The sequence below is a fragment of the Salvelinus alpinus genome, chromosome 17 (assembly GCF_045679555.1).
Source record: "Salvelinus alpinus chromosome 17, SLU_Salpinus.1, whole genome shotgun sequence".
In the NCBI taxonomy this organism is placed as follows: Eukaryota; Metazoa; Chordata; class Actinopteri; order Salmoniformes; family Salmonidae; genus Salvelinus; species Salvelinus alpinus.
In genome coordinates, this window is record NC_092102.1 from 15,445,766 (window position 1) to 15,458,883 (window position 13,118).

Below are 13,118 nucleotides of genomic sequence, written 5' to 3' on the forward strand. Positions count from 1 at the left end.
AAATAGTGGAAAAACACAGTTGTGCTTTTTCAGTAACATGTTATTATTGTAATAGGCTACAAATCATCTTGCGAGGTTACTTTCCCTAAAGTCTATCACTCTACCGATTGCAAAAGGCAGACTTTTTTTCTTTCTTTGCATATTCATAGCTATCAATATTTATTCGAATGTGGAGGCAATTGAAGGGACCACGATAAGAACAACATATAGGCAGATCTTGCGCTTTAATTTTGACAAACCTGACCCAAGATTTAGATTATACTCATCACCTTTGGATTTCCCAAAAAAGAGCCAAATGTGACGCTCACTATTTTCTCCCACAAATATGAGTTAGGATTTATTTTATTTTTTTATCTAATAAACTGCATTTGAAATGCATCATTGATTATAGTTCACCAACTAGGCTACGTTTGTAAATGAAAGATGCAATCCTGTAGCCAAATTAAACGGCCTGAATGAGTTTTTATTGAAATTAGAGTAAGCAGTAGAATTCATGCCAATGCAGTTGAAAATGCTGAAACTACTAACCCGTAGCCTACACACAGTTCGCTGACAAACATATAGGCTATTTAGTGTTTTACCAATGGTAGTCTCATTATTTTCATTATAAGAAAATACCCAATTACATTTTTGATTACATAGCTTACTCTTGTCTATTTGCATTAGCATTTATGTCTATTTGCATTTGGATATAAGATATTATGCTAACCACTTGTGTGAATATGCAAGTCTGAATATGCAACTTATTTTTGGTCATGCAGCCTAAACGTTTTCCACTCTGACTCCAAAATAAATGAATTGATGGAACATTTGTTAATGAAACCAACACCGACACTGTCACACAAAGCATAAGAAGGCCTAGACTTGCATATTCATTTATTATAATACCACTCAAATTTATTTTTCATCTTGCCCAAAATGAAAACAATTCTGAGTTCATAAAATGTTTACTTGAGGTTAATATTTTCCTGTGTCGGCCAAACTTTGCAGATTGTTTTCGTTTCCCCCTTCACCGAAGGTTTCCAACCTCCCCTTTAAGGATGTTCGTGTAGGTGACTTCAGCCAATGATGGGACCCTGTATTCCACAGAAAGACCCGGTGAAACTTGAGCTACTAGTTGTTTAAAGGGCTTTTCTCCCCCCACTCACAAGCCCCAATCTCTTCGGGCTCGTTAGCATATCACGTGCCAGAACCTTAATGAACTGTACACACGGGTCTTGGTTGCGCATGCGCTCACGTAAAATGTAGTTGGAAATGAGGTGTCGGTCTTGGAGTAGTCGACTTTTAAAAACCATCGGCAGCCCCTGATATGACGACTTCACTGGTTCTGCATCCACGCTGGGCGGACACCTTGATGTACGTTTATGAAAAAAGCCCGAATGAAAATAATCCGATTAAAAACCAAACAATGGAGGGACTGAGCGGGAATTGCCCGGCGACCCATTGCAGGGAGCTGATGTCGCACCCCGGGTTGGGGCGACATTCTGGCACTATAGCGTCTCACCAGGGCTCGGTGTACTCGGATATATCTTCCCCAGACACCGGCCGACAGTGTCCTGCTCCCCAAACTTCCTCCAGTGCATCTCTGAGCTACGGTTATCCGTTTGGAAACCCTTATTACGGTTGTAGGTTATCTCACTCGCACAACGTGAACTTGCAGCAGAAGCCCTGCTCGTACCACCCTGCAGAGAAATATGCCGACCCCCACACCGCGTTGCCTACCGAAGAGGTGTCTAGCAGGGCGAAAGAGTTCGCCTTCTACCCCAGTTTTGCTAGCTCGTACCAAGCGGTTCCTGGATATCTAGATATGTCTGTGGTGCCCGGGATCAGCCACCCCGAACCCAGGCACGACGCGTTGATTCCTATGGAGGGCTACCAGCACTGGGCTCTGTCAAATGGCTGGGATGGGCAGGTGTACTGTTCCAAGGAGCAAACACAGTCCACTCATCTTTGGAAATCACCATTTCCAGGTATGAAATGTGATATGTTTTGACATTTAAATGTCTAGAGAATGTGTGAAATTGCAGCATTGTCCTTTGTTTTTATTTAGCTTAGAATTGTTATCCATGATTGTAGTAACCTTTTCCCTTCGTCGAAATTTACGTCGTTGTTATTGGATTTTAATTACGGGTTTCAATATGAAATGCAATCATTTCCTCGTCGTGATGTAGCCGTATAATTTATCATGTGCTACACCAAAGTCCATAACCTATATGTCAATGATCAAGTGTAGAGTGATATACAAACGACAATGTATATAAATGTATAGCATCCCTTTAGTACATTATTGAGAGACAGCGCAATATTTGTAGAACATTTCACAGCGTAATGAAACTGACAGTCAGACATGGTAGGCTATTTTCATCCACGGGGTCCTTTACTGGGGGAGTGTCTGTGCTGCTGGTTGGTTATGACGCTGATCGCTAAAATATGCCAAAATCCTTCAATTCACGTCCCTTCAATTCAACTCAACACCACAGATTGTGCTTTGGTTGAAGCCATTTCTGAATTTTTTTATCGTAAGAGATACACCCTACTCAATGTGATGTTATGTATCTGGTAATAAACAACACGCATGACATATTGGCCAGACTAGAAACTATTCAGAAACAAAACAATTCGTTTCAGCTTTGTTATTTCCAAGTCACAATATGACTGCAATAGTGCTTAAGCCGGGTAGTGAGTCACACGGTGGCAGAATAGAGAGGGGCATGAACACATACCCTTTCTCCTTGTATGATAAAAATTTGCGAGCTAGGCTATAAGGCTACTGTTTGGATTGTGCCAATAAATCTCTGCAGAGTCTGCAATGTTGCACGAGGGCGGGTTCGCATAGGCAAAATTAATTTTCCATTCGCCAAAGACGTGTGCGCCTAATATCTGTCTCAAATACAGTGTTGCGTAACTATTGACAATCCAATGGCTTTTTGAAAAAAAAAATTCCTTTGTATTTGTCACATAGGCTATAGTCTGATATTTGATAAATGATACAAGGCCCATAACCGCCCAGTATGCTGTTTACATGGTGTTTACTAGACTGCGTCGTTTACAGCAAGGTTTTAACCTCTTGGTGAAATGTGTGTGTGCATTTCGGATACAGATGCGTTTAATTGTTGCCCTAGCTAGCTCTGTCCTCACGCCATTTTGCCTCCTTTTCCAGGAGTTTCCTTAAAAACACACACGCCGACGACGAGCTCGTGCATTACACACACACACACACACACACACACACACACACACACACACACACACACACACACACAGTTAATGTGTAGCCTATGGGTCTGTGTATCTGTCAGTGTGTGGCTGTGTGTAGAACTGTAAAGTTAAACTTTGAGACTTTACATTTCCCCTGAAAATATTGTATATTTCCTCTGAAAACGCTTAAATCCTAAACAATCTTGGGACAATGATGCCCACATTTCAATTGACTTGGGAAAACATGAGAACATGTGTGAGTGCAGAATTTCAACCATATTATTTTCCAAATAGCACTGGGTTTACCATGGAATATTTTGATATAACATGGCGGACGTGCCGTGCACCAAATAATTTATTTCCTCACGTTTCGTTTCACAAAACACATTTTGACCAGGAAATGAACATGTTCTCGTTTTGTTAACAAATATTTCGATATCAAGAAATGCAGTGAGAATGAAGGGATGCGTACCTGTTATTTGCGTATTTCTAATTCCTTCTAGCTCACTTAGCATCATGACTCTCCAATTTCCAAATGCACATTTTGACCCAAAGAACCTAGTCTAATTATAATATTCAGTATTTATGGAATGCTAACGAAAATGATCTCATATGTAAAAATGTTAGTAGACCTATGGGGTATGTTTCATCTTACTACCATTGAACCCAGGCTACCCACCCCCCAAACCTAGTCTCGTCTTTAAAGCAAAGCCATACCTGTCCTTTCATGTCACCCATACAAGCGGAACTGTTGGTCTGTCTGGCAGCTTTTTGAGCAGCCAGACAGACCTAAGTCGTAGCTTTAGGTAACTCAAATCCCAATTCCCAACATAAATCAAACGTCTAGCTATTTCCACTTTAATGGGTCTACTCAAAAGTTTGCTCGTGTCAACGTGTTCTTGATAACTAGGCTACGCCCATATCAGGTTAATTGACCCGGTAGAGGTAAGTGCATTCGTAGAAGATGAGAACATTGCAGAAATATTAAAGAAATGCAATACTATTATCCAGAAGTGCTCATCTTATCTTCACAGTACAATACCAAAATATTCAGAGATCCATGGCAGGGCATATCATTTGTGTAATTACGCAGTGATATGTCCACTGTTGAAAAACGTATTGTTGATATTTTTATGTTTATATCAATTATATGAACAATAATAGATATTTGGGGTAGGATGGATGTTTCGGAGATTTGGTCCCTTATATAATCCTTATTTTATTTAACTACTTTACAACATTGTGTACATCAGCAAGGCCACACATATGTTATTCTCATAAAAAAAATCTGAAAGAGAGACTACTTAAATCCCTCATCCCCTTTTCGAGATATGCAAGGAAGTATAAACGATGCATCGACCCTCAAGGACCATCTCTGTGTCTTTCATGTCTTTATCACGGATCAAGATGATCATATTTTGAAGAAATGCAACATTTCACAAATGCTTGCCTGTCACTCAAAAAAAATGCTCTAATACCTCATACACCTCAGGTGCCTGGATAAATATAACAACATGCTTATTATATTATTGTATGTGAATTTCAGCGATGAAAGTGTATAAATATACATTTAAATACCAATAAAAGAGTAGACAGCCAGCCAATTGTGCATCCAAAAATCTCTTGCGTAATGTTTCAATTTAAGTACGCACAATAGACCCAGGTAATGTAATGTATTTAATGTCTATAAGGCCTTTTTGACATATTTGCATCTTCATAACAAACGTATTAACACATGAAATACATTTGAATTGATCAGATGCCAATTGTGCATCCAAAAATCTCGTGCGTAATGTTTCAATTTAAGTACGCACAATAGGCCCAGGTAATGTAATGTATTTAATGTCTATAAGGCCTTTTTGACATATTTGCATCTTCATAACAAACGTATTAACACATGAAATACATTTGAATTGATCAGATGCAAAATTAGTGCTGGGAAATGTCTTTGCGTAATACATCTCTCCTTCTCTCTTTTTTTCTCTCCAGACGTAGTCCCTTTGCAGCCTGAGATCAGTAGCTACCGTCGTGGACGTAAGAAGCGGGTTCCCTACACCAAGCTCCAATTGAAGGAGCTGGAGAAAGAGTACGCTGCCAGCAAGTTCATCACCAAAGACAAGAGAAGACGCATCTCCGCCGGGACCAACCTCTCAGAGCGCCAAGTCACCATTTGGTTCCAGAACCGACGGGTGAAAGAGAAGAAATTTGTCTGTAAATCCAAGACTAGTAATCACACGCCTACTACTTGATAGATTTCCGGCCCATTGTACACTGCAGCTGATATCCATCCCACCGTCTTTCGATCCATAATTTACCTCTTAGAGACAACCAAGCCTGAAGAATACTTCGGCAGTGTATTTTATTTAAGTTCCAACAGTCCACACATCCATGCCATCACCAACCGCTCTTTTTTCGATATAGAGAAAGAAATGCTATAAAAACTGTGAAAATATTGAGAAATCAGTTAAACATTGTTTTATATGAATGTACATATATAAATATATAATATTTAAAACGATATCTGTATTTCAAAAAGACACAAGGATTGCGTGTTTTTTTTTTTCAAACCAATTGACATTTCCAGGACTTTTCGTCCAACAGACAGCCAGATCAAAACAGACATATTACATATGTTCATCGCGCCATCAACAGAAAGAGAATTGCAATATGGACATAAACTGGTCAGGGAGAACGACAACGAATGAACTCGAAAGGCTACAGAAAAAAAAACTACATGAGATTTATTCTCTTCAGCCAAGAACTCAGAGGGTTTTTGCGGGGGCTACGGATGATAAAATGTTTTTGTTCAAAACCGCCCCTGTCCCCGATTTCAGAAGCTATATATGTTTTCTTTCTGTGGGATATGTTTTGTTAATAAGGTAAAAGCAAGGCTGCTATTGTTATACATGTAGAGTGCAATGCCCTTATTATTTAATGCATATTCTCTCGTATCACAGGGTTGTCAATTGGAATGTCTCAAACCCTTTATGTGTTCCTTTATCAGTGAAGGATAATGTCTCTGTCATGCAACTGGAATGATTGTAAGCAATTAAAGTCATTGAGTATTACACATAAATGCACAATCGATTTCTTTTGTTTTCTGTTTATAGTAGGCCTATATATAGTAAAAAAAAACATTTGGGTCTGTTCACACGCCTTCTAAGCAGACAGTCTTGTAACTTTCTTTCGTGCAGTATGTGAACTGTATTGTGGTGTTTAAAACGTACTGGTAAGATGTTTCCTAAATAAATGATGAATAATAACATGATGTTGCTGAAATATGATGAATTAAATGATGTGTTTCTTTCCTGTCTCCTCTAAGTCACTTAGTGGAACTCTTTTTGAAATGTCATCTCACATCCCCATGGGCTGTGTTGTCACGTCGCCGTTGGTTTTGAGGAACGTTTGATGTATGGCCTAGAGCAGGGATGGGCAACTTGCAGCTGCAGGAATTTGTTATACAATTGCAACAACAAAAAAAGATCTCCACCCCATGGAAAAATGTGTAGAGTTGCAGAGGACTTGATTTACAACTGCAACATTTTCTCTACGCGACTTTTTTTTGTGTAACTGCACAAATAGATTGACTGCTCAGATCAGTAGACTGGATGTGTGGGCATACATGTGTGTGTGCAGACCTGCGAACCACTGCAGCCCCTCATGATGAGTTGACATTTTTTTGTGGCCTCCTTCCCAATAAAAGTTGCCCAACCCTGGCCTAAAGGAGTACTATATGCTTTTTGGATATGCATGTTTTTGAAATGTATGCTTGTATATCTATGAGATTTCCATAGGACAAAAATAACTGATATTGGATGGTTTGCCGAGGATCGGTTGCATGGATAGGCCTATATTATATGCCCACAACACAGGCCTGTATATTGGGCCTATACTGCACTGTTTAATAAGAGAATGAACCTTTCGACAAAGTTTAAAGCGGAGGTTTGCAATATGAGATCACCATGTCTAACTCGTCTCGAGATATTAGAAATGACGTATTAGATGTAGCAGAACACAGCAACAGGATACCCATACGAAAATGCATCCCCCTGCCAATAATATGTTGTTATTTAATTAATGTGCCTTGTTTGTAAAAGTCTCCCATGATGTTGCCACCAAACTAAAATAACCTACAGTATTCGCTTGCCTCGTGTTCGGTATTGAGCAGCAAACGAATACGATATCAGTATAGGCAATCATGGGGAGTAGTGAACTATGTAATTCGACTAGTAATTATATTACATTTTGCTGTAGCTTGGTGGTAGTTGGACTAAATTCAAATCTTGGTAGTGTTTTCAGTAGTAAATTACATACTATAGCCATGTAGTGGTGTAGCTAACTACTGGTACACACTACGTTTTTTGCTAAAATAACACGATATGGGTAAAGTAACCAAGATGTCCATTCTTTTTCGACATCAGACCTGATCAATTCTCACTTGAAACATATTTTTTTGTTTAATAGGCTAAATTAGGCTAGATATGATAATTATTTTAGCCCAGGTAGTTTGGATGTAGTGAACTACTTTTTCAAAGTAACTTTAGTTTATCTTCTTCCAGTGTGAAATCATTGGTAGCGTGATAAACTAGATTTCCAAAATAGCTTCCCCAACACTGTGTATAGGCTATAGTTGTGCATTTATTTTCATGCTAATAGGCCTACATTTAGATAATAGCTAAGATGCTGGCTGTAACAAGCTCTCACAGAATTAGATGTTCATCCATGTTTCTCCATCATCAAATGTCGAAGTTGTTCCAGAAGTGTTTAAGGTTAAGTTTAGACATTAACTCCAAAATCTTAAGGTTAGGCATTAACTCCGAAAGGTTAAGGTAAGGGTTAAGGATTGAGATAGGATTAAAACAAAAATCTCAAAAACGACTTTCTTTAGTTGGATTTGAACATGCAAGGCACACCCAGAGGCACACCGGTAACATACCTGAAGGTAACAGCGCTCACTGTTTCCCCTAGTGACCAGTTTCTACGTCATCTCCCGACGTTGTCAGACGTGGATGGAGGTCGAAAACTGACTTGTATCACTGGTGACCTGGCTGGACTACAGGCCTCCAAAATGCGTTTCGTATCCGTAGGTAATACCATATGTGATATACTGTATGTTTTGTTGTATCTATCCTATCATGTCTCAGAGAATGTGGAGGAAGTATTTAAAGATACACTTGTATTGAAGTTAACTAGAGATTTGTGCGTGAAGTTGGCTCACACGCCAAGCTATATAATTCGACCCAAAGTCTATCGCCTATCCTTGTTTGTATATCGTAAAATTAAGTCCTTACATTTTGTAAATGTATTGAAGCAGTTGTATTATACTCGTCGCCGTCATTGTTATTATTTGATAGGACCAGTATAAATATTCTGAGATATTGTTTATTGTTATCAGGCCTATTCCAAAGCCATCAGACTGTTACATAGCCATCACTAGCCGGCTTCCACCCAGTACCCTGCCCTGCCCTGAACTTAGTCACTGTCACTAGCCGGCTTCCACCCAGTACCCTGCCCTGAATTTAGTCACTGTCACTAGCCGGCTTCCACCCAGTACCCTGCCCTGAATTTAGTCACTGTCACTAGCCGGCTTCCACCCAGTACCCTGCCCTGAACTTAGTCACTGTCACTAGCCGGCTTCCACCCAGTACCCTGCCCTGAATTTAGTCACTGTCACTAGCCGGCTTCCACCCAGTACCCTGCCCTGAACTTAGTCACTGTCACTAGCCGGCTTCCACCCAGTACCCTGCCCTGAACTTAGTCACTGTCACTAGCCGGCTTCCACCCAGTACCCTGCCCTGAACTTAGTCACTGTCACTAGCCGGCTACCACCCAGTACCCTGCCCTGAACTTAGTCACTGTCACTAGCCGGCTTCCACCCAGTACCCTGCCCTGAATTTAGTCACTGTCACTAGCCGGCTTCCACCCAGTACCCTGCCCTGAATTTAGTCACTGTCACTAGCCGGCTTCCACCCAGTACCCTGCCCTGAACTTAGTCACTGTCACTAGCCAGCTACCACCCAGTACCCTGCCCTGAACTTAGTCACTGTCACTAGCCGGCTTCCACCCAGTACCCTGCCCTGAACTTAGTCACTGTCACTAGCCGGCTTCCACCCAGTACCCTGCCCTGAACTTAGTCACTGTCACTAGCCGGCTTCCACCCAGTACCCTGCCCTGAACTTAGTCACTGTCTCTAGCCGGCTACCACCCAGTTACTCAACCCTGCACCTTAGAGGCTGCTGCCCTGTGTACATAGACATGGAACACTGGTCACTTTAATAATGGAACACTGGTCAATTTAATAATGTTTACATACTGTTTTACCTATTTCATGTGTACATGTTGTATTCTAGTCAAGTTCATCCTATTCAACTATTGCTGTGCATATAGTATAATATCCACGTATTCTTCAGATATACTACATATTCTAACCACATACTGTCCATAATGTCTATACATCCCATCTTCCTAATAGTTCTATATTTCTTCATTTCATTATTTTACTTTTAGATTTGTGCGTATTGTTAGATATTACTGAACTGTTGGACCCAGGAACACAAGCATTTCGCTACCACCGCAAAAACATCTGCTAAATATGTGTATGCGACCAATAATATTTGAATTGATTTGTTGAAGGACACACACGCAAGCACGCACGCACGCAAACACACACACACACACACACACACACACACACATACACACACACACACACACACACACACACACACACACACACACACACACACACACACACACACACACACACACACAGAATGAGAGAGCGACAGAAACAGAGAGACAGAGAGAGCGAGAGAGAGAATCTAATTCAAAACACTCGTCCTATTTCTCTGTTATTTGAAACATAACGCGTACGCACGGGACTACCGTGGCCATACGCATCATTGATCAACCTGATAATGCTTCGAAACTCTATGAAACAAATACAAAACATATAGATTCCTTTTTTTACTTTTTGGAATGTGGCTCCTCTGGTATTGTAATATACCTGGCCTGGACCTGGCGTTATTCTGACGTCTTTACCCTTGACCGTGACTATGCAGCCAGTCACTTTGACCTTGACATGAGATCAGCGCGTGAATACTGAACAGGGGGCTGGGGGGCGCGTCGCAAGGAAGGCCCGCAGTTTGTTTGCAGACAAACAAGGTGTTATTTTCCCTGTCTAGACAGCTAGACTTAATGACGTGCCATAAATACATAAAAAGGGGGAAATGCACCGATATCCTACTGATCCATCTCTGAGTGAGCCCTCAACTCTGAGTGAGCCCTATCGTTAACATGTGGGTTTCTGTGTCTTCTTTTTCTGTTTTTACAGAGCGTGCCTTTCTCTCAAAGTGGGTTCGTCTGTCCCCTATCTCGCACTATCAGCCCCCGCTACTCAAAACCAACCACCAATGGTTTCATTCACTCATCATGAGGTGTGTGTGTGTTTTTTTTTGTTTTGACCACGAAGGACAGGTAGAACGTTGACGTCTCCGAACACCGACACCACCTATCTGACTGCAGCGAGCAGTTCGAGCAGCCATGTTGTGTCCTGAGCTCGAGGCACGGCTCACCTCACACGCAGCTTCTGTCTGAGAGGAAATTTTATGTCGAAAGTGAGACGTCGCCCCACAGTATAATGATTAAAGGTAATGGCCATTTTCCTTGATATATTTATGCATATTTGGTCAAATGACGGCATATTTTAGCCAACTGATGTCTGTTATTTTTTGTGATAGAAAGTTCAACTTTGTTTGGTTCAGCTGCTATGGGCCCTTAACAAATATATGGTTTTGAGTTCATGTGTAATAACAATGTCAATTTGAACAACTTTGGAAATGTAACGCTTAGTAGGCCTATCAAAGCAGAATCTATTTTCGCTTTTGGTAATGACGGGTTTGCATTGTTATGTTCGGAAAATCCAGTTGTATTTGACAAGAAGGGTTTTGAACATGAAATGAATTGGCTCTCTCTGGAAATGTTTTTGGTAAGATAAATGATGAAAATACATGAATAGAGTTGATTGTAGGATCATTTAGCAATTGGTCATCTCTAATAAAACATTTACAAAAGATAGTTGTAACCTCATGTTTTCGCTCTGCATCCATTATTTGATTACGTGAGATGTCGTCACGTTTCAACGAGCAAATCACAAGGCTTTATTTAAGGATGTTAACGTGAGGCCTTTCTATCCTCTCCCTCATCTTGTAGCTGCACTAACTACACTATAAGTAAATTAACAATTGGAATCATGACAAATCCAGAACAATCATTCAGCTGTTCACGTGATTGAATCCAGGATATTATATTAGCCCATTTAATTATGTTACTTCAAACTCAAGCTGCAATATCTGAATAGAACGTTGATAATTATGAAAATTGAATAATATTTATGATGTTACAAGCTTAGATATTGCGTGTCGGGTTAGACAATTTACTGAAAATATAGCTAATGAAATCATGCAGGAGGTTGTCGACGTTCTTGAATCATTCACTCTCAGGCTTAAATTCTTTGATATATATTTTTATTCACCGGATATTGTGAATCATTTGTGGCATTCTATCTATTTGATCTATCTAATTTCATCCAATCAAATCGAAAACACAAGACAACCTTTCTCCAAATGAAATGTAATTATTTGTCCATTGAAAATAGCACACACTTCCTTTAGAACATAGAAATTAGCCCCAAAATTCTACTTTGATATTTACGATTTAAATTAAATCGTTGACTAATGTTTAGGCCAAGTCTGGTTAAATATTAAATAGGGCTAGAGTGGTTAGTTCTGTCGTTGTTTTCAGGCCCAACCAAATAGAAGGCTCTGGCCCCAACCACCATGTTGCTGAGTGAGCAGCGTTCTAGAGGGCAAAGGCAGATCATTGAGAAGGGGGCTGATAACCTCTGGTGGTGGCAAGTTGAAAATATCCGGAAGTTGAAACGGGACCTAGATTTATTTCTGCATTCATCCAGTCAGTCACACACATCTAACGATGCTGCATATTGCATCTTGCAATTATGATTATTATTAGGCTATTAACACTTAATCCAATTAGTAATATTACATACATGCTGCTTTATTGTCACAAAAATGCTTGTATTTTTAAATTGTTGGTGTATTTTTGTTGTTATATTTATTTTATAATTGTTTTATGTTATTATTGTTGCTGGTGATGTTTTAATTGTGTTGTTGTTATCATATATAAATATATCATACATATATACGCATATTGTTGTTTCGTTGTGGCGATGGTAGGCCTATTTGTGTAGCCTATTAGTAGTAGTTACTCAATGAGATAGTATGAATTTGCTCAGCGGAAGTTCAGTTTTCTCCGTATGAGTCCAAATAGATTTTTGGTACATTTCTTAAATCCCAACATAACGAAGATGCCCCATAGGGTTTTTGAGAGTTTTTTTCTAAATGATTCAGATGAATGGTTTATGTTGTGTTAGTTGTGATATTGCGTTATTGGGTTATTTTTACTTGTATAGCTACGCTATAAATGATGTCGATGGCAGATTTTTTTACCTATTTTGTTACTAATTGCTGTTCCAAAGGATTGGGAATAATATATTTGTACAATATGGCTATGCGTAAAATGCCTCAGTATGTCAAATGATTTAAAATATATAGATTGTGATCGATTTACCATTCAATTTATTGATCAATTCTCTCAGCTGTTTTGAAGTAATTTGATCATTGCTTGGCGGAACCACACACACGCACAGGATTACATTGGCCGAATAGTTCTATAACTTTAAAATTTATTCCATTTTAATTCAAAGGCAACACATATATGATATGTCGCCATGATCTTCAGAAAAAAAGAATGTACGCTCGCTTGACAGTCGTTGACGGTCAAGTTCAAAGCGTGTGCGTTAACCCTTAGGCTGGTGTTTAAATTCCGACTATTGTAACACA

General features: G+C 39.7%; 1 protein-coding gene across 1 annotated transcript; it reads left to right on the top strand.

Annotated features, from left to right (window-relative positions):
• Window positions 1-1,225: 1,225 nt before the first annotated feature.
• LOC139542246 (homeobox protein Hox-C13a-like) lies at window positions 1,226-6,477 on the top strand. Its single transcript, XM_071347442.1, has 2 exons — window positions 1,226-1,970; window positions 5,188-6,477. The coding sequence occupies exons 1-2, from the start codon at window positions 1,310-1,312 to the stop codon at window positions 5,445-5,447; spliced, it is 921 nt and encodes a 306-aa protein (XP_071203543.1). The 5' UTR covers window positions 1,226-1,309; the 3' UTR covers window positions 5,448-6,477.
• Window positions 6,478-13,118: the final 6,641 nt, after the last annotated feature.

Coding starts and splice junctions, on each gene's coding strand:
- LOC139542246 (XM_071347442.1), top strand. CDS start 1,310: ATGACGACTTCACTGGTTCTGCATCCACGCTGGGCGGACACCTTGATG. Junction 1,971..5,187: donor TTGGAAATCACCATTTCCAG/GTATGAAATGTG, acceptor TTTTCTCTCCAG/ACGTAGTCCCTTTGCAGCCT.